This window comes from Anopheles stephensi, chromosome 3, assembly GCF_013141755.1.
Source record: "Anopheles stephensi strain Indian chromosome 3, UCI_ANSTEP_V1.0, whole genome shotgun sequence".
NCBI classification, from domain to species: Eukaryota; Metazoa; Arthropoda; class Insecta; order Diptera; family Culicidae; genus Anopheles; species Anopheles stephensi.
The window spans coordinates 82,504,196-82,522,776 of record NC_050203.1 but is presented as its reverse complement, the minus strand read 5'-3'; the positions used below and the strand labels follow the sequence as shown (position 1 = coordinate 82,522,776).

Below are 18,581 nucleotides of genomic sequence, written 5' to 3'. Positions count from 1 at the left end.
GTTGATTCGTTGGCCTGTTGAACGTTCGGAGGACGTTAAAGGTAGTAGCTTGCGACCTTCTGAAACTACTATCCGAGTTTTAAATGGAGCACGAGGTATAGCTCCCTCTCTCTCTCTCGCTCCCTCGTAACTCGGTTGCCACCATTTCCAATAACGAATTCCTGGTGCCGGGCACTTCAACCATGGACAGCATAATTATCATCATCTATCAAAAAATCCCAGTGATTGTACACGCGCGCACACACACCCATCCGTTTCTATTGATTGCTCTAGACACGCGCTCCCTGGGCTCTAAACTAGCTTCTCATACAGCGCTCCAAACGCAGTTCCGGACACTTTGAGCTTGAACAGTTTGTCCACAATTCCACAAGAGAGGACAAGAATTTCTGACTTACTATTTACAAAACAAAATTAATCTAAAAAACGGTTTCCAAGCATCCTCAATGGACACAGTTGTTCAGAAAGTATGAGTTTTGCTAGTCTAACCTTAACTATCCTGTCCTGTCCTGTCTCCTGTATCCTATCTGTAGATTTTTGGCCAAAATTAGATTTTTTTATGCTGTAGTTCAAGGCTAGTGCGGCCCGGTGGTAGATGCCACAGCGGCGCCGATCTTCACACGGTAGGACCGGGGTTCAAGGCTCATCTTGGCCGTTCCCTCCATAGTGACAACTGACTATCCAACTATGCGATAACAATAAGTCTAGTAAGCCAAAAATGGCAGGCATGACCTAAGAGATCGTTAAGCCAAGAAAGAAGAAGTTCAAGGCAGGTGAAAGTCTCTTCTTTCAACAACACCTCAACGATCAAGCCACGACCGGTGTTCGTCAATCGCATCTGCATCTTCAACGGATTTTCAAGCGAGCAAAATGTGTCCTAACTAAGTTATCTGAATGCTATCCAATCCATCCTTATGCGAAATATATAGAGATGTTGAGGCACTTCCCAACCAGAGAGAAAAACAAGAGTAACGCTCGTTCTATGCGATGTTAAGCGCTCGCTAGTCCACGATTTTTGGCTTCCAAGCTGTGCGGAGTTCTGTTTAACGCACTGTACACAGTTAACTGGACACGACCGGCATGATAGCGTGCAGCAGTGCCTTTGTTAAGGAGCATTATCTCGTACGCCAATTGAGCTATTGGAGTGAGTGCTAGTCGTTCGTGCATCGTTATCATCTTCCGATTAAACGCTGGCTCTTGCTGCTGCTGATTGCTTCAAGAGTCTACCGGGGTGAAACGGGGCAGCATAAACCGATCTCGTCAGCAGTGTGTTGTGTTTCTCTGTGCCTTGCCTCACATTCGGTCGTGAGCGCGCCCTTCCATACGTCGCCGATATTGGGTTCGGGTAAGAATCGTAAGATCAAACAGATCAACTGCAATTCGGCAGCCTTTGCTTACCTCTTCTACGTTTTGAAATAGAAGATACAAAGCGTATTTATTTGTTTTAACCTGACCCCCCCAGCCCCCACCCCCGGTCTTACCGCCCCGCCAATTCACCTTTGGAACTCACGATCTCTTGGTTTAATTTTATTTTTAGAAAAAAGAGCTACCGAAGGAAGCGGTCTAGTGTCGCATTACGAACAGAAGCGAAGGTACGGCGATACGGACAACATGTCGGATAAGCAGGCGGACACTGTTTACGGTAAGCGGAACCTTTTGCCACAAAACTAGCGCTGTTGTAACCATAGTAACGCAATGTTCGATCCCCCATCTGCAGATATTCTCATTCCCTCGCTCATCATAGCGGGCCTGTTTGTTGTTAATGGCATCGTGTTTGCGGTCATTATGCGGTACCGCAACAAGCGAAAGCAACGCCTTGATCTAGAGAGTAAGGAACTGGCCGAACTGTAAAAGTGTGTGCCCCCATCCCTTTGTCCTCCCAAACGTACATCCTCCATTTCTGAATAAGTTGAAGTGTTCGCAAGTGTTCACAAGAACCACCCGGGAACCATCATCATTATACAGGATGCTGTTGCTGTTACTAGGCAACGAGCAGCAGAAGCAGCAGCAGTAGTAACCCAGCGCCAACTCACGTTAACACATTATCACGTTTAATCTTTCCATCGATCATGCCATCAGTGTTTTTTTCTTTTGGTTCGGTTAGAGCGGAGAAGCAACCCGTTTCTCTTTGTTTCACATCCCATTAGTTATGTTACTTTGTATTGACAAAAGTTAAAAAAAAGTGTAATTTATCTACACACTTCTGTTCAGCACGCGAGTGAAACCAAAGCTCTGCTGCAACGCATCAAACGTCCCTGCGTCCAGCTATCGAAGGAAGGAAGGAATTGTGGAGAAGGATGCTTGAATCTTGATAGAGAGAGAGAGAGAGAGGCAAGCTGTTGTTTGTGTAGCGCTGCCGATTGAACAAACTCACACGCAATTGATAAAGAAACAGAGCCGTTCGAACAATATATTGTGCACAACACAGAAATCTTTTACTCTGCACGCTTTTACAAGCTTTTTTCCCTGGCCCCTGCCACCAGGCGACCAGTTTACATCCCCTAATGTTATGCAGCAAGGATGGGCAAATGTACAGGAATATTGAAAGTGAAACGAGTGGAGTGGAGAAGCAATGGAAATTAGCTTAAACAATGAGAAGAATTATTGATTGGAAGCAAACCGAGAAAAAAAAAACGAACAACGGAGAAGGAAAACACCCGACGCAAGACTGGATTTGGATGGGGGGACGAATGTCGACGGAATTGGAAGGCGTGAAACCATATGAAGCCCTGTATGTCGCTTAGTTTTCTGAGACAGAGACGGAAGATTGCTATTACTTTAGGATGTGCGAGAACAAGCACGGAATCACGGAAAAGTCTCGCTACGTTCACACACATACACACACTCAGAACTCAATTAACTGCAGAACGAAGGAGCAGATTGTACATTTAAAGAAAATGCCCATTAACTAAACTGGAACCACCGCTAGTAATCGCGCTAATCGATGACGACGACGGAACGGAACAATTGCTATGCCAAAGATTAGTTTAAAGAAAGGAAACCCGGGCTTCACCGTGAAAGCGTCATCGCTGGTTGTAACGAAAGCTTTCCCAGCAGCAGCAGCACATTAGTTCGATCTATCTATTCTAACTATCTCACCTGCAAACTTACGACGTTCAGAGTCTATATCTAAAACTAAGGTGGACCAAACACCCTTCCGCGTTGCTTGCTTTGCTTTCACCCGAATTTTCCTTTCCGCCGCCTGGTAGCACTCATTTCCAATCTGCGGGACTTGAAAAATCGTCTGCGGGAAAAAATAACAAAATGGCGGCCACAATTGCTAATGCATATCATATACATATGATTCTTCCGGCTTATATTATGCGCGACACAACACGGTATGTGATAGTGGGGGGGGAGAAACAGGCCAGCTCGTTCTCACACACACACACAGCATAAATATAAAATATAAAAAAAATAAATGAATATTTTGCTATACACTGCATTTATCTTTCCTTGAAACCCCAACGAAACCACCCCGCCCCGTACAATCCGGATTCGGTGCAAAACGAAAAAGGGTTTAGCATGCGTGCTATTATTAGTCCAGGTGTCCGCCGACCGATGATGGAATGCTATAAACAATGCTGTCGGGTTGCAGAAGCGAACCCTTTGCCCACATTGTAGTTGAATTTACTACCAATTGCGATTTAAACACTTTTACGCCGCTACGCCAAAAAGCGCAACAAAAAAAAACAAACAAACGAAACACAAGGAACAGGAAGTTGGCCCACTGATGAGACGAAATCAATTATTATGCGAATAGTGCGAAGAGGGGGAAAGAAAAAGGCAGAAGGCGTAATTGCTTCCGTTAAGATGAATCGAGCGAAGGAGTGCCATCCGTGCGAATAGATGCGAATTGAGATCTGTAAAAACAAAATCAAGAAGATGGAAAACAAAACAAAAAAAAACAGGCAAGAACTGCTAAATAAAATTAAACTATTAAACGAAGCTAGTGGTTGGAGTTGGGGAAATGATACATCCTGAACAGTGCCAACAACGTCGACGATTCGCTGGTAGAACTCGTCCCCCTGGAAAATGGCGAGGTCTTGAGAGGAGTGTGAGTCATGGCAATCCTACTCGTCCATGTAGCTATTGGTCAAGAAGCTGCCGATAAAGTAGCTAAAAACCTGGTTGGAGGGATGACTAGGACATTTGACACCCCTAACAGAAAGTCTTCCTAGGTAAATGTGAAACTCATAGGTGAGTAACCCAACTTTCCGTAATATCCTTTCTTAGGAATGTTTTTATGGAGTGGCTTGGAAGACCTATTTCCCGATATCCTGTGTTTAGTTGAAGGATTTACACGTTCTCACAGATTTCAGTTATGTAGGACATCAAGACAGAAGAAATAGCCAGTGGCCCTTAATTTTCTCAATTTAGCCTTATTAATCATCCTCTTAAGAGGTTCTGGTTCTCAGTACCAAAGCTCAGATAATTGGAGAAACAAGAAACATATTGGAGACTCGGTCAAGACGCTTCGAATCAGTTCTCATACCTGCCAAGTCCTTGGAATCGCTAGCTAGATGCATCTAGTCTTCACCTTCTCGTAGCTGTGTTTGAGACCCTCGAGAGACCCCTTTTGACTTCAAGCTGTTTTCGCAGATGGGAACCTGTCCGGTTTTTTCGGATTTTCGGATCTAAAAAGGGCATACACACTCCCAAATTTCGTAACTACCTCTCGCTATTTTCCGAACGCAATACTCCGAATGGAATACCTGAGGATATTGACTAGTTCGACTTCGCACTGTGTCGATGAGGCATCGCTCACGCAAAGCAGCGATCCCAGAACTGGTCCATGGTGTGGTACAGATGACGCTGCACACCCGACAACGAGTGTGCCTCATCCGGATAGGTCTGGAAAGGCAAGCAAAACGGATGTCAAAACCCTTGAAGGCTACTACAACACACCTGCAATACAATCGTTACCATCTGCTCAAAGTCGATATCGTGATCCAGCAAAGCCCGCACAAACACCATCGACTGCTGATAGTGCACGTTATCGTCCGCGGTTCCGTGAATCAGCAGGAACAGATGGTTCTTCAGCTCGTCCGTGAAGCCACTGATGTCGCTCTGTACGTACCCGGCGCCATTCTCTGTCGGACGTCCCATGTACCGTTCGGTGTAGATGGAATCTTGGAGGATAGCACCGAATGCTCAGTAAATGCTCGCTACCTTGCCACCGACAACCTCAAAAGCCCAACTTACCGTAAAACATCCACGACGTAACCGGGGCAACCGAGATACCGCAACGGTACACCTGCCCGTGATCCTTCTCCAGCGTCATGGCGGTTGCATACCCACCGTAGCTCGAGCCCCAGATGCCAGTACGCTGAGGATCGATGAAGGCGTACGTTTCCTGCAGGTAGCGTGCGACGGCGATCTGATCCTCCATCTCGTACGTACCGAGCCGGTTGTTGATGGAGAACAGAAACTCGTAACCCTGATTGCCCGTTCCGCGTCCATCGATCTGGGCGTAGATCACACCCTTCGTTGTGGCCATATAGTTGGCGAACCCAACGCTAAAGCTATCGGTAACGCGCACCGAATCCGGTCCGGCATACACATTCACCACCATCGGATACTTGCGGGACGCTGTGGCAGGCGCTTCAAAGTCAATCTCCGGCGGAAGGTACAGTCGGACCGAGGCCTGGAAGCTACCGTCACCGACCGGGACGCGCAGGAATCGTACCGAGACCTTCTTGTACTGTTTAAGCTGCTCACGACGCTCCAAGTTCAATTCCCAGTCCCTAACCAGCTGTCGATCGCTGGTACGATAGATCTGCGTGTAGGAAGGCGTTGGTCCGGAGCAGGTCGCTGCCATATACGAAAGATCCGCACTGAAAGATGCGCTTGCAAAGTTACATTCGGCTGAACCCTCAAGCTCATCCTTCAGACCGCACGTGAGACATTCCTCATCTCGGAACACATGTCGATGGTGAGGTGCGCTTGCCGGGACTGCGGTGTAGTAGAGGGCCTGCGACACTTCATCGTACCCATTGATGGAGGACACGGTGTACCCGGCCGGTGTACGGGCAACAGGAGCCGCACCCTCTCCAACCAATTCCATCACCGCACGCCAACCGTCATTATCGCCCATCAGGAAGCATCGATCGGCTCCATAGCAGCGTGGCGTGTACAAATCGTACCATCCATTTGGACGATCAAAGCGGACCGCTTCCGAGCAGGTTCCGTCGGTCGTTTGACACTTCTGGAATGTCGCCACGTTCTGTCGGCGATTGGTCCAGATAATGCCAAGCACATCCTCGCCGGCCCAGTTCACCGTACCGAGCACGTGATCCTCACCGACCGTGGCTAGCGGAGCTGGGAGCTCTACCCAAGCTGGATCACTCGCCGACAGATCCGTCACCCGCAGATGCACGGTCGGATTGGTGGTGTTAACCTTCGGGTACCGAATGCGCAACTCTTCCGGATACTGCTTGTCCGTATCGTCCGGCGACCCGTACAGATGGTAGGTGAACTCCTTCACGTCACGATCATCGAAGCTGGCCATCGCGAGGCGGCGACCGTTCGGCGAGAACCAGAGTGTCGCATCCGTGCCGAACACCTCCTCTTCGTACACCCAGTCCGGGATGCCATTGTAAATTACCCCAGGGACACCGTCAAGCGTAAGAGGCCGTTCCTCTGGGTCGACGAACGACTCCCGGTAGTAGACGTTGTTATCCTTGACGTACGCAAGACTTTGCCCCGTTGGGGAGAGAATGCAGATAGACACTTCCTCCTGGTTGGCAACGTGGTACGTAGTGCTGCAGATGCAATTACGACAAACCCCCAAAACAGACAATCAATTAGTGTTCCAGGCGGCAACACAATGTTATCTACCTACCCGTCCAACGTGTCGTAGATTGCGTACTTCGAGAGAGATGAGTGTCGGAAGACCTGCGCGAATAGAACGTGAGAGCAGAATTGGGATGAGATGGCGAAATTCGATTGTTGTGTCATTGAGTCGCCTTACCGTTCGGACATCATACCGGACCAGGACTTTCGTGAAGTCGGGTTTAATCAGCTGAATAGAAGCTCCACGGAACTGGCTCTGCAGAGAGGAAGATGTTTTAAGGTAGAAATTCTTCTTTTCGGTACGAAATTCGCACTCACCAAAACATCCGTTGTGATCACCACGACACTGTCGCCAGTGTTTACGTTCAGCTTCACGTAGTCTCCTCCATTCCTGTACAGCAGTTCCTCTCCCGACAACCAGGTCCCGTTGAATCCTCGCAATCCGAACTGATTCGGGATGATCTCGTCAAAGGTGAAGTCTTTCAAATCGGACTGCTTGGGCTCGAATGGAGCCGACGAGATGCGGCCAACGAGCAGGCAGCACCACACCAAAAGTCCCAGGTACTGCATCATGTGATACTACTCCACCGGGACCTCACTCGAAACGGTATCAAACACTCTCACTTTCCGAAAAAAAACCGTTCCTACCCGACGGTGGTCAGACCAGTGAATGAAGCCCACCAAAGCCCGGTCCGTAGCTTCTTGTAGCGGAGGTTTACGACTCGTAACCAATTTACTGATAATGTAATCTTTGACAATCATTTTAGATAGGCGATAGAGTTGGTGGATGGAGGCCGGTCGTCGTCGACGTAAGAAAGAGAGATAGCGAAGCAATGCTTCAGCACGCACAATTGCTTGTAAGGAATTAGTGTTTGATTGACAATCGGGCAATCGAACAACGCGGCAAGTGGAGATTAGAGTGTTGGGAACGGACGGACAGAAGAATCCAGCCACTAGAGAGTGAGTGGATGAAGAGTTGGAATCTACGGTAGAAGGATCGGACACTTAGCTTGTGTTATTTACTACCCTACGGTCTCGCTATTCCCAGTACGACGTCACTAGAATCTCCCAAGCATTTGACAGTAACAGCCATTGCATTGAAGACCGCGTTGTCTTAGCAACAGAGTTCCTTTGGATATGGATGCTCCGGTAGCTCGTTCGAAACACCTCAACATCCTTTTCGCTTGAATCGCATCATGGCATACTACAACACAGCCAAGTCGTTCTACGAACGCGCAGCGAAAGAGCTTCAGCAGTGTACGGCACACCATGGCATTTGTACAACTGGATATCCTAGACCAGATATAAATCAGAGTAAGCTGCTCCGTATGAATCGACATAATGGGATGAACGAAACGGCACCATACACAAGAGAGAGAACCACAATACCCCACTGCACACCGCACACCAACCCATCCACGAAAATCTCCAGAAAACGAAAAAGATTGTTTAAACAATGGTTATTCGTCGTGTATGTCTGTGTCGCGTGAGTGTGTGTGTGGTCCATCCCGAGGTCTTGAAGACACTTTTTTCGCCTGTCGTTGAAGTTTTGTCAACTGTTTTTGGGGCTTGTGGCAGTGCGAGCCGTACCAGATTTTGGACTACTCTCACCGACATTCGGTGCGCTAGATTTAGTCGACAATTGGCATTTCGATCGAGAGGAGATACTACGCACCTAGCGCTTGTTTGTAACCGATTAGCATCATGACGCGTTCCGTACTGTGGTTTGCCGCACTGGCAGTACTAGCTGTCAGCGTAAGTATGCGGATTGATTCTCACTGACCTGAACGACCGGTTTAAACTTCCCAATGCCCCTCCAGCTTCACAATGCTTCAGCCCAACTGGACAACACAGTCGTCAGCAGGCGCAGTTCCATCAACTCGACGCTATCCTCCTTCTCGAACAACGTCGTAAACAAGGTGAACGAGTACGCGAACAAGTTTACCAGCATGCGCAACGATATGTCCTGGCAGCTGCGGACGGCATCGGAAACGCTGACCAGCTTCCTGTCCGACAAACAGATCGGCGATAATGCGCTGCTGGCGTCCGACGTACTGTCCGCCGCTAGTACCACGCTGAGCGCGAGTGTGTCCGCCTCCATTACGATTGCGGCCAGCTTCTCCACCGTGAGCACGTGTGTGAACACGAAGACGCAGGCTTCGGTCGCTGCAACGTTCGGCGCGTTCAGTACCGCGCAGGCGGCGTACTTCAACATCATCACCTCCTCCACGTCACCGTTCCTGTCGACCTGCCGGTCGAGGTTCTCCAACACGGCAAACGATCTGGTCAATCAGGCCGCTGACCGTATCCAGGATTGTCTGAACGACGAGAACAACGAGCTGAGCCGCGTGAACTCGATCCTGAACAACTACATGACGCTGATGAAGCAACACTACCAGGCGTTGAGCAACCATGTTCGCTCCTGTAGCAGCCTCGGTTCGACCTCTTCCCGCACGGAGGTGAAGGCAGAAGTGAACGCTTGTCTTAAGGGGGTAGATACACAACACAAGCGCCTCGTGTAGTGCATTTGTTGACGGCTAGCTTCTTTTTTTCTTTCCTGGCAGATCGCGACCTACGTCGGACCACTGTACAAGGCACTGACCGAGCAGCAGTTCCAGCTGGTCAACGCGATGCTGCAGCTGGAGGTGGTGGCATCGAACAACAGGGTCAAGCTGTGCATTAACCAGGTCAGCAAGAGCTACACCGCTATGGCGGAAGCAATAGTGCCCTCGCTCAACGAGTGTCTGCAGACCGGACAGTAGAAGCGGGAAAGATAGGCGATCGTGCAGTTGGCCGAATGTTTTCGTTTTTGTTTTATGTAAAGAAATTGTACTAATGTTAAACCAATAACTTTGCTTGTTTTTGTTGATGCGTGAACCCAATGAAAGAACTGCTAATGGTAGTCTAGGTAGTCAAAGTCGTTCTGAGGCTGTTCGCTTGAGGCGCCTGATATCTTCAAAGCTTCAAGCTCACCCTGAAGATGTCTAAGGCAAGTTCTTCACACGTATCTGTATCTTGGACACCTTTACGATCAATTCCGTATCTTGAGGATACAATCCACATTAAGGACATATCACTTCAAAGTATTTACATTTAATTCATCTCGAGTTCTTTCTCATCTCAAAAAGAGTTTTTCTTCTTCATACCTCTACGAGATGACGATAAGAGTTTGATCAAGTGATTTCGCAATATCGATTGTTTGCCACCACCACGACCTTGGATTTGTTTTGCCAAAAACCGGGATTGGCGCTTCAAACACTTGAGGACACTTGATTGAGGTTAGGGTTTTTGAAGCTTTTTTTTTCGTGCGGGACTAGAATCAAGAAGAGTCGGGAGAGAAGAAATGCATCTACGCGAGGTTGTAAAGTGTATTTTTATCTCCTGGCAATGTCCACAACCGCAGGACGGAAATCATCCGCAAGGAACCAATTCATTCCGAAGTTGTAAACTAAGTCCAAGATGCCTATTATTAACCTCCCCGAACGGCTCCGAACAACACTGTTGCGTGTGTTGCATTCAATTGAGCAAACTATTCAAAGAATTCACCATAGACAAAGCAGTCGCCATTCTCGGTACTGTCTGATGGATAAATATTGTGGCAAGTGTTTTTGTCTCCAAAATTGCTTCATTATCGGCCAGTAGTACCTTAAACTCACAATACCCAGAAAAGTATCACGCTGACGATCGTGCCGCGATTCGCAACGATGATGGTGCGCTTCTTTTTCTCAAGGTCTGGCCGAGTGACGGGCGAAATCTAGACATGCGGCTGTAGGTAATGACGAATTACGAAGGGAATACTACGAAAGGGATTGGGTGTAATAGTTCTGGGAGCATGCGGCCATCATTGGTACATATTGGTACAGCTGTGCAGTGTTTATCCTATCGACAGTTTTAGGCGTGATTTAAACTTTCAATTTTTTCCCCCATGTTCTTGCTAACGGGGCCCCTACTCAATGGTCTGGACCTGTAATACGCTATTTCTAGCCCATCAAAATCTCAATTTCTTGTTCACTATTCACCCGCCCAAGAACGCCAAAGCCAAGCCTCAGTCTCAGAGCGATTGTTTAAATATTTAAACGCCTGGAAATGCCGACTGGAAGTGTCCCCTTATGGCGTTGGCACGGATTGCGAAGGTACCACCACCGATTCTGTGGTACCGTAGACACGTTGGCAAAGGCGGTGGATTGCGCCAGATTTAGCAAACAAACGGTGTTCCAAAAAGCTAGAACAGATCCGCCGGCCCGGGCACGTCGGAGTATGCCAGAAGTGCTCGAACCGAACGCACGACTTTAAGCGGAAAGCCGTTTTTTTTACGAACAGATCTAGGTAGGCGAGGCGAGTTTCATTTGTTACTGTGTCACCATGGGAATGTGGAGAGCCACGATCGTTCTGCTGATACCACTGCTGTGTGGATTGAGCGTAAGTTTGCTAGGCTACTGTGATCCGTCCCAGGAGGTATCTCACTAACGCGCTTTCATCCGGCCACTAGAATGCCTCGCCCGATTTAGGTCTGGATATTAGCATCGACTATGTCACGCAGAACAATCCCAACGTACTGTCGTCGGCCAACATGGTTGGATCGGCTACCTCCGACCTGCAAGGCGCTATCGGTGGCTATCAAATAGCCCGGCTGAACGGTTCCACCAGTTTGATCGTGTCCGGCGAGGCACTCGTCTCGCTCGTCGGCAACATCACGCTCAACGTGAACGACGTGCTGCGCAACATCTCGATCGTGGCCAGCAACCGACAGACGGCACCGTCCTGCATGTTCGGCAGCATGAACGCCACCATCGACCGTGCGTTCGTTGCGCTCGATCAGGCCGGGGCACTGATCACCCGTATCCAAACGTCCACCTCCTCGCAGAACAGCGGTGCCCTCACGTCCTGGATGATGATGATCCAGACAGCGATGACGGACATCTCCACCTATCTGGACACGCTGTACAAGGAAGTGTCGGCCGTAATGGCTGCCGGTCCGCTTTCGGCCAGTACCGTGTCGGCTAACATTAAGCCCGCCACACTGTTCAACCTAGCCGGTGCCATCTCCGTGGTGACGACAGCGGAGAAGGGTCTCACCACCACGGTCCGATCGATTCGGTCCGCTTTCGAGCAGGCGGCCAACATCCTCAACAGCTACAGCAACGACCTGACCAACGCACTGACCTCGGTCAACAACACGCAGCGCGATTACTACAACCAGGTCGTCAGCCGCATCAGCTCCTACCAGGGCAAGGTATCCTGGGAGGCCGGCTGGGGTGTGAACGACATCGTCAACACACTGTCCCGCGTCAACCCGTTCATGCAGGACTCGACCACCCGCACCACGGCACTGCAGCTGAACACCTCCATCACCACCACGACCACCGCCATCCGGACGAATGCGAACATTTGGTCCACCAGTCTGCAGACGCAGATGACGCTGCTCTTCACCGGTGCGGAAGCGTTCGTCCAGAGCAACGTGAAGGCGCTGGTGCCGGTGTTCGATTCTTCCCTGTTCAAGCTTGCCGCCACCATGTCGTCCGGCGGTACCTTCTCCAGCAACTGTAACTCCCGGTACGGTGGTGCCATCACGAACCTCGAGAACAACATGCGCGATGGGCTGCAGCGGTGCTACAACGATTACGCCAACACCGGCTACACGGATTCGTTCATCAGCGAGTACAACATGGTGATCCGCGAGCAGACGCGCAGCATCGCCAACCGGATCAACTTCTGTCTCAATCTGGGCTCGACCAGCTCGAACTCCGTCATCAAGGCGGGCATTTCGAAGTGTCTTTCGGAGGTAAGTGGCGTGCGTTGCACGGTGAGATTGTATCCGGATGATAATGGCTGACATCTCCCTTGCAGACCGTCATCATGAACGAGGCCCTGATGAAGGACGTCAGCATCCAGACGAAGCTGGTCGTGGCGATGGTCAATCTGGAGAGTTTGGCGATGGTGCAGCGTGTGGAGAGCTGCGGCGCCATCTTGAACCACGGGCTGGTGGCGAAGGCGGCCTCGCTCGACACGTTGCTGGCCAGCTGTCAGACTACCAACCAGTGAGTGGCCTACTGTGGTGTTCTATCTATCTATCCAAAACTAGTTGTACGAAAATAGTGCTGTTGTACTCGACTCGAAACAATAAACCTGATATTTTGGTCGAATGGGTATTACAAATTACAAATTACGAATTTCATTTGGTTGTCTGGTGTCATTCGCTTGACGTGCAGAAGCTGGGTAGTATGAAAAGCCGTCTAAAGGGGTTTTTTTTAGGCCAGGGTTATCTCTGATGACACAGTGTCCTTGGCTGACATCGAGCTAAAGACCTACATAGGACCACGCTTTGACAGGTTGGCATTAGATTTGTGATCTACAGCTACCTATAGAGATTACTAAAGAGATTACTAATGAGATCCGGGATCAATCTGGCAGCGGCATTCCATTTCAACACAACATTCTCTCTAACCTCTGGACATTCCCGGACATCGGGACTCTGGTGTGATCTTCAGGATCTGTCAGGACTTGCAATCTTCTTGCCGGTTCCCGTCAGTCCAATACTTGAGTCCTTAGACAGATTTAGACTTAGCTTAGATAGAAGATCGCAATTAAAAGCAGCAAACACAAATTCGTCACCCCAAGACAGCCTACCATCTGTTCCACCAACCTCGGGCTTATTCCCCTGCTTACACGTTGTTTAGTTTGCGAAATAATGATAACAACGCCATTTAACGCCACCATTGGTCTCAATCATCAACAAGTTATCCTAGGATCGTGTAAACATGCGTCACCAACCACACTAACGTCACAGTTAGCGATGTGAGCCGTTTTATCAAAATAAAATTAATGATCAATCAATGGCTGAGACTGTGCGCGTCCCACGAGCCGCAGGTGTTGCTAGTAGAGTACTGGATCAACACGACCGCCGTTGACCTTCTGCTCCGTATCGAAGCGAAAGGAACTGGGATAGTTAAACAGACTAGAGTTTTCACGTAGATGTTCAACGAAGATGATCGCCAGCTTCTAGATGCTTCATTTGCACGCGCGCCCCACCGACACGCGCCTGGAACGAGGACCAACGGACGCAGGGGACGCAATGTTTTCGCACAATTTCCCCACAATGGACGGCATTGTCCCTGTAACCCTTTCCAGAAGTGGGACAGCTCGAAAGGGAATGCCTTCAGGCGGTAGTATAAAAGTAGCGCGCCCACCGTACACGCTGGTACAGTTTCGAAGTAGTGCGCCTCTGACAATTGGCTTATCAAGCAAACCAACAGAACTGACATGATGCTGTGGAAGAAAGCCTTCCTGGTGTGTGCGTTGTTGGTGACCGTTCAGGTGAGTACGAGCAACCTCATCCTTCCGGTACGAGGACCTGCCCTTTTCTTATGGTGCAATTGTATGCTTCGTCCAGGCGGAACCACAACCTCAGCTGCTCAGTGGACTTACCTCGATCGTCGGATCGGCCATCAACGGAGTGTCCACGCTGCTCAACGGATTGGCCGCGGGATTCGCTGCTGGTACGTCGGGCTCACTCTCGGCGAGCGGTAGTCTGACCGGAGGCATCACCATCGGTGGCGTTACGCTCGGAGGTACCGGATCGTTCAACTCGAACCTCCCGATATTGAACCTCCTCAACAATGTGGTCTCGTCGACGCTGAACGCGCTCAACACGGCCGTCACGAACCTCGGTACGACGGCTGGTACGGTGCTGACCAACACGCTGACCACCATCACGAACACGCTGAACGGATTGCTCGGCGGGGTCAGCACTAGCTTGGGCACGATCGGCAGTGGGCTGTCCGGTGCTCCAACCACCGCCAACGGTCAGATCGTCATCAACGCACTCACCAACGTCGCCACCGCCGTCAACTCGGCCGTCAATGCCGCTTCGTCCGTGTTCGGTAACTCCACGGTTGCGGCTGCCCTGGGCAATCTGACCAGCTCGCTCAACACCGACCTAGCCACCGCCATCCAGGCCATTAACAATGCCACCGCCAACCCCGGCACGGCAACGACCCTGCTCGGAGCGCTCGGCCCGAACGGCATCAACACGATCGCGACCGTGCTGGGAGATGCGGCCAACATCCTGTACACGACGGCCAACATCCCGCTGCAGCTGACGGCGGCCGCCAACGTGAATGCCACGCTGGCCGCAAATGCCGGTGTCCCGTACACTGCTGCCGGTATTGCCGCGGTCAATGCGACCGTCAACGCTGCCCTGACCAACGCCAACAACGTGCTAAACGCTGCCCTCGGATCGTTCAACAGCATCATCGCGAACGTACAGCCAGCTACGAACGCTGCCCTGGCGCAGGCCAGCACAACCATCAACAACGCGCTCACGGCCCTGAACCGAGTGTTCAATCTGTTTGCCGGCAGCACGAAGGCAAGCGTCACGACCGCTGCCCAGCTGGGCTACAGGAATCTGACCGACCTCGTGCTAACTCTCCAGGAAAGTCTGGCCGTGCTGAACACGGTCACGCTGAATGCGGTCGTCACGGCTAACGCGTCGATCGCCGCCAACGCTTCGGCCGTGATTGGGCCGATCATCAGCAATCTCGGCAGCACGAATGCGACCGTCGTTGCGTGCTCGCAAACGTATCTGCCACTCGCCGTACGCACCAACGTGTACTACACCACGGCGCTCGGCTCGTGCGTCGTAGAGGCGACGACCGTCGCCGACATTCTGGTCGGCAATACGATCGCTGTGGTCAATTCGGCCGCTTCACGCATCAGCACCTCAACCGCCGGTGTGACGGCCTGCATTTCGGCCATCTTCCCAACGACACTGTGCACCAGTGCGACCGTCCCGAACGCTCCGGCCTACATCACGAACGTCGCGCTCGATGTCGCCCAGATCAAGACCGGTGAGGTGATCGACGTTGCCAACACGGCGAACAGTGTGGCAACGTGCACGGCCAACACGGCCAATGCGGCGGCGGCCGATTTCGCTGCCATTGCTGCCGCGTACAACCAGTGCATCGGAGCCTAGAGCGATCGATGAGTTGCTTTAAGCCGGTGAGCTATTATTCTAATAAAGAAGGGCTTCTTAACATATTCTCCACCACCTGTAAACTGCAAACCGTTGCGAATGAGTTGCTACCATCGCTTTATCGTAAGGGGCTACGCACATTCGAACGGTGGGTTACGTTTTATTCCCTACTACAAGCGGGTTTTAGTCTAGAGCCTGTTTAGCTTCCACTGTCGATGGCGCCGCTGTACTCTGCAGCTTCCAGCGGGTGACGGAGAAGTACACCGCCAGCACTAGACCTACGATCCCGATGGCTCCCAACGCGTACGCGACGTACACACCGATGTCGGGAAGTATTAGTATCAGCTGGGAGGATGATCGTATCGATCGTGTTAGTGGACCAATGGTTAGTTAGTAGGTGATGGAGACCTCGCTTACCTTTATGTCGTCCGCTAGCTCATCGGTAAGGGTCGCCGTTTGCCGGAACCAGAGCACCGGTAACATCACTTCCGGGATGTCTTTTAGCAGCCTGGAAGAAGGGGAGTAGGAGTAGTTTGAGTCTGTGAGTTCTGCAGACCATCGTCGTCGGTAGAGTCGTCGACGACCGTATGCATAATACTCACGACATTCCGTACTGACGAACGTTCAGGTTCACTTGCAGCTGTGCCTTCACACCCAACGGTACGCCGGTGTACGGTTCCAACTCCATCTCGAACCGATGTTCCTTCTCGTTCGGCTTCATCCCGCTAATGCCGGCGAGATAGCTCTCGTTCGCGAGATAAAAATGGGGAAACGAAACGGTGGCCGGTGCACCAAACTTACACCGCGACACATCCATCGACCCATTGTCCAGCACCGGACAGGTAGATTCGTCCTCTGCCGTACACTGACACCGCGACTCCTCGTAGTGAACGCCATTGTCAAACACACGATCGTTCCCGATCCAGCGCAACCCATCGATCCCGTACCGTTCCATCTCCTCGGCGTACTGTAACGTAACCGAGCTGCAAACGTCCGGCGCAAACACGGACACGTTCGGTGGCGTGCCGCTCAGCGTCCGACCCCACGGTGGCCATACTTCACCCGTCGTGCCACGTATCTGTCCACACGCGCCCCGATAGTAGTCGGTCGCATTTGCTCCGTTCCAGAGCCGCATCAGACCGGTGTTGTGGACATTATCCTTGCCGGTCCCGATCGTGAACGTTCCGTCGTACGACTCACTCCCATTGCGACCGAAGAACCACCCGAACCGATCGTACGGCGGCAGATCGATCGGTGGTCGGGATTCTTCCGGGATCAGCTCGAGCAGGGCCAGCAAACTCGTTAGCACCAAATCATCGTAACCTTCGAAAATCATCTCCCGAACTAGCACATCGTAGAAGGGCGTTGTGGCGAGATTGTTGCCGGTGATGATGCCATCCACGTAGAACAGAAATTCTGGCTCATTGCGCAATGCGTACCCGACCGTCTGCGAAAAGGAGCAGCAAGATGGAAAGGCTAGTTCATCCTCAAGGATCGTTCACACTTACTAGAAGCACCGGATTGATGGTGGTGACACGGTCCGTCTCATAGTTGCCAACGGACCTCTCCGGTAGGTAGTGCCAGATGCGTCGCTGCTGAAACGTCAGCGTATCATTGTCGTTCCACACGAGATTGACACGCTCGTGCCGTTCCACAAACGTGTACGGCCCTAGCTCCTCCAGGTGGGGCTTCTCCGTCCGATACTCGGCCGCATTCGTCCAGTTCCAGAGGAATATCTCCAGGTACGTATCGATCGGTGGATCAATCCAATTTTCGTACACTTCGGTGCCCGGCTCCAGCACAAACTCCTGCTTGGCAATCTCCCAGATGAGTGCGGGCCACACCAAACCTAGCACGAGCGCAAACACACACAGACCCGTCGTGCTGCCCAAGGCGCACAGCCGCTTGGAGGTGGGTGACCAGTTCGAGCAGCAACCCATCGTCAAGGCAATGTTGTGGACACGCACACGCACAAAGCCGGACAAAGTTATCAGTGGATCGGACAGGTGATTAGCTCTATCCACATTGTTTGCCAGAGGGCTGATAACGAGGGAAGAAGCATTAAATATGGGTTTTTGATAATATGGGGGCAGGTATTGCCGAGCTGAAGCGATTAGTTTGATAGCGATTACAACAATAGAATATGCCTGTAACACTTGGACAATGCACATACGTAAATACGCCAAGAATTCTGCAAGCTATGGTACGTAATCGCAAGGTCGAGTACACTTGTAATCCTTATCCAAGGTCGTCCAAGGCTGCACGAAGACAGGCATTATCCCAACATGACGAGTTCCCGAAGATCGACAACCTGTAAGCTACTACAATATGGAACTGCAAGCCTTCTCCAAAACAGTTCAAAACCCTCCACAGTACGTCTAAGCTGCTCTCGGCAAATTCCAATCCACTACACGGGCACTTAAATCTGATCCCACCCGAGTTACCTTAGGCAAGAAGACTTGCTCGCTGCACGGCTCACTCTGTACTGAACGTTCCAGCCAGCTAGCTAAACCCTCAAAAATGAGCCGTTAACGCCCTACGGCAACAAAATCTGTATGTTGAATGGTCAATTGTCGGCTGTGGATGATATCTCTACCTGTAGTCCCCGGGACCGCCCGGCCCGATTTAATCGATAATCCATCGATCCGGCCAGGTTTGCATTGTTTTCGGGGACGGGGGTTCTTAATCGTAAAGTGATCATACATATCACCGGCCACCGAGTGTAAGATAAGGCTTTAACGCACCGCGCGGATTAATGTAGCCTCTAGCTAGTTAACGATCCAAGTAATCGGAACTACCATAACGCGACGGTGATGGT

General features: G+C 50.9%; 6 protein-coding genes across 9 annotated transcripts in view; 4 read left to right on the top strand and 2 right to left on the bottom strand.

The window, feature by feature from the left end:
- Window positions 1-3,690, top strand: part of LOC118513670 — a 76,896-nt gene extending 73,206 nt beyond the window's left edge. Inside the window, exons 11-13 of one of the 3 annotated variants that reach the window (XM_036059772.1) lie at window positions 1,535-1,639; window positions 1,715-1,825; window positions 2,209-3,690. In XM_036059772.1, coding sequence (XP_035915665.1) covers window positions 1,535-1,639; window positions 1,715-1,825; window positions 2,209-2,219 — 227 coding nt within the window. In that variant the 3' untranslated portion in view covers window positions 2,220-3,690. Of the gene's footprint in view, window positions 1-1,534; window positions 1,640-1,714 lie in introns of all 3 variants that reach the window. The other 2 variants (XM_036059773.1, XM_036059771.1) reach the window with 2 other exon arrangements.
- A 970-nt stretch (window positions 3,691-4,660) lies between these two features.
- On the bottom strand, window positions 4,661-7,496 carry LOC118513671 (venom dipeptidyl peptidase 4). The gene is made up of 6 exons (XM_036059774.1): window positions 7,111-7,496; window positions 6,971-7,048; window positions 6,842-6,894; window positions 5,203-6,761; window positions 4,924-5,129; window positions 4,661-4,851 (listed from the first exon to the last, which is right to left on the bottom strand). Exons 1-6 carry the CDS (start codon window positions 7,363-7,365, stop codon window positions 4,762-4,764), a joined length of 2,241 nt encoding a protein of 746 aa, XP_035915667.1. The 5' UTR covers window positions 7,366-7,496; the 3' UTR covers window positions 4,661-4,761.
- A 784-nt stretch (window positions 7,497-8,280) lies between these two features.
- Window positions 8,281-9,636, top strand: LOC118513679. The gene is made up of 3 exons (XM_036059785.1): window positions 8,281-8,547; window positions 8,613-9,284; window positions 9,357-9,636. Exons 1-3 carry the CDS (start codon window positions 8,497-8,499, stop codon window positions 9,552-9,554), a joined length of 921 nt encoding a protein of 306 aa, XP_035915678.1. The 5' UTR covers window positions 8,281-8,496; the 3' UTR covers window positions 9,555-9,636.
- Window positions 9,637-10,871: 1,235 nt separating this feature from the next.
- LOC118513673 lies at window positions 10,872-12,951 on the top strand. The gene is made up of 3 exons (XM_036059776.1): window positions 10,872-11,211; window positions 11,282-12,574; window positions 12,640-12,951. Exons 1-3 carry the CDS (start codon window positions 11,155-11,157, stop codon window positions 12,832-12,834), a joined length of 1,545 nt encoding a protein of 514 aa, XP_035915669.1. The 5' UTR covers window positions 10,872-11,154; the 3' UTR covers window positions 12,835-12,951.
- A 1,019-nt stretch (window positions 12,952-13,970) lies between these two features.
- On the top strand, window positions 13,971-15,853 carry LOC118513672 (mucin-19-like). The gene is made up of 2 exons (XM_036059775.1): window positions 13,971-14,106; window positions 14,183-15,853. The coding sequence occupies exons 1-2, from the start codon at window positions 14,053-14,055 to the stop codon at window positions 15,761-15,763; spliced, it is 1,635 nt and encodes a 544-aa protein (XP_035915668.1). The 5' UTR covers window positions 13,971-14,052; the 3' UTR covers window positions 15,764-15,853.
- Window positions 15,854-15,887: 34 nt separating this feature from the next.
- Window positions 15,888-18,385, bottom strand: LOC118513674 (protein croquemort-like). 2 transcript variants are annotated; one of them, XM_036059777.1, is made up of 5 exons: window positions 18,208-18,385; window positions 17,272-17,803; window positions 16,366-17,210; window positions 16,181-16,271; window positions 15,888-16,108 (listed from the first exon to the last, which is right to left on the bottom strand). In XM_036059777.1, the coding sequence occupies exons 2-5, from the start codon at window positions 17,701-17,703 to the stop codon at window positions 15,947-15,949; spliced, it is 1,530 nt and encodes a 509-aa protein (XP_035915670.1). In that variant the 5' UTR covers window positions 17,704-17,803; window positions 18,208-18,385; the 3' UTR covers window positions 15,888-15,946. The 2 variants fall into 2 exon arrangements, with proteins under 2 accessions (XP_035915670.1, XP_035915671.1); XM_036059778.1 differs by lacking the exon at window positions 18,208-18,385 and adding an exon at window positions 18,075-18,201.
- Window positions 18,386-18,581: the final 196 nt, after the last annotated feature.

Excerpts from the sequence above, each read along its gene's own strand:
- LOC118513679 (XM_036059785.1), top strand. The coding sequence starts at position 8,497 with ATGACGCGTTCCGTACTGTGGTTTGCCGCACTGGCAGTACTAGCTGTC. Across the intron at positions 8,548-8,612 it reads TGGCAGTACTAGCTGTCAGC|CTTCACAATGCTTCAGCCCA; the intron begins GTAAGTATGCGG and ends ATGCCCCTCCAG. Across the intron at positions 9,285-9,356 it reads TGAACGCTTGTCTTAAGGGG|ATCGCGACCTACGTCGGACC; the intron begins GTAGATACACAA and ends CTTTCCTGGCAG.
- LOC118513672 (XM_036059775.1), top strand. The coding sequence starts at position 14,053 with ATGATGCTGTGGAAGAAAGCCTTCCTGGTGTGTGCGTTGTTGGTGACC. Across the intron at positions 14,107-14,182 it reads CGTTGTTGGTGACCGTTCAG|GCGGAACCACAACCTCAGCT; the intron begins GTGAGTACGAGC and ends TGCTTCGTCCAG.
- LOC118513673 (XM_036059776.1), top strand. The coding sequence starts at position 11,155 with ATGGGAATGTGGAGAGCCACGATCGTTCTGCTGATACCACTGCTGTGT. Across the intron at positions 11,212-11,281 it reads CACTGCTGTGTGGATTGAGC|AATGCCTCGCCCGATTTAGG; the intron begins GTAAGTTTGCTA and ends TCCGGCCACTAG. Across the intron at positions 12,575-12,639 it reads TTTCGAAGTGTCTTTCGGAG|ACCGTCATCATGAACGAGGC; the intron begins GTAAGTGGCGTG and ends TCTCCCTTGCAG.
- LOC118513671 (XM_036059774.1), bottom strand. The coding sequence starts at position 7,365 with ATGATGCAGTACCTGGGACTTTTGGTGTGGTGCTGCCTGCTCGTTGGC. Across the intron at positions 7,049-7,110 it reads TGATCACAACGGATGTTTTG|AGCCAGTTCCGTGGAGCTTC; the intron begins GTGAGTGCGAAT and ends TCCTCTCTGCAG. Across the intron at positions 6,762-6,841 it reads ATCTACGACACGTTGGACGG|CACTACGTACCACGTTGCCA; the intron begins GTAGGTAGATAA and ends TTGCATCTGCAG.
- LOC118513674 (XM_036059777.1), bottom strand. The coding sequence starts at position 17,703 with ATGGGTTGCTGCTCGAACTGGTCACCCACCTCCAAGCGGCTGTGCGCC. Across the intron at positions 17,211-17,271 it reads CCATCAATCCGGTGCTTCTA|ACGGTCGGGTACGCATTGCG; the intron begins GTAAGTGTGAAC and ends TCCTTTTCGCAG. Across the intron at positions 16,272-16,365 it reads GTTCGTCAGTACGGAATGTC|GCTGCTAAAAGACATCCCGG; the intron begins GTGAGTATTATG and ends CCCTTCTTCCAG.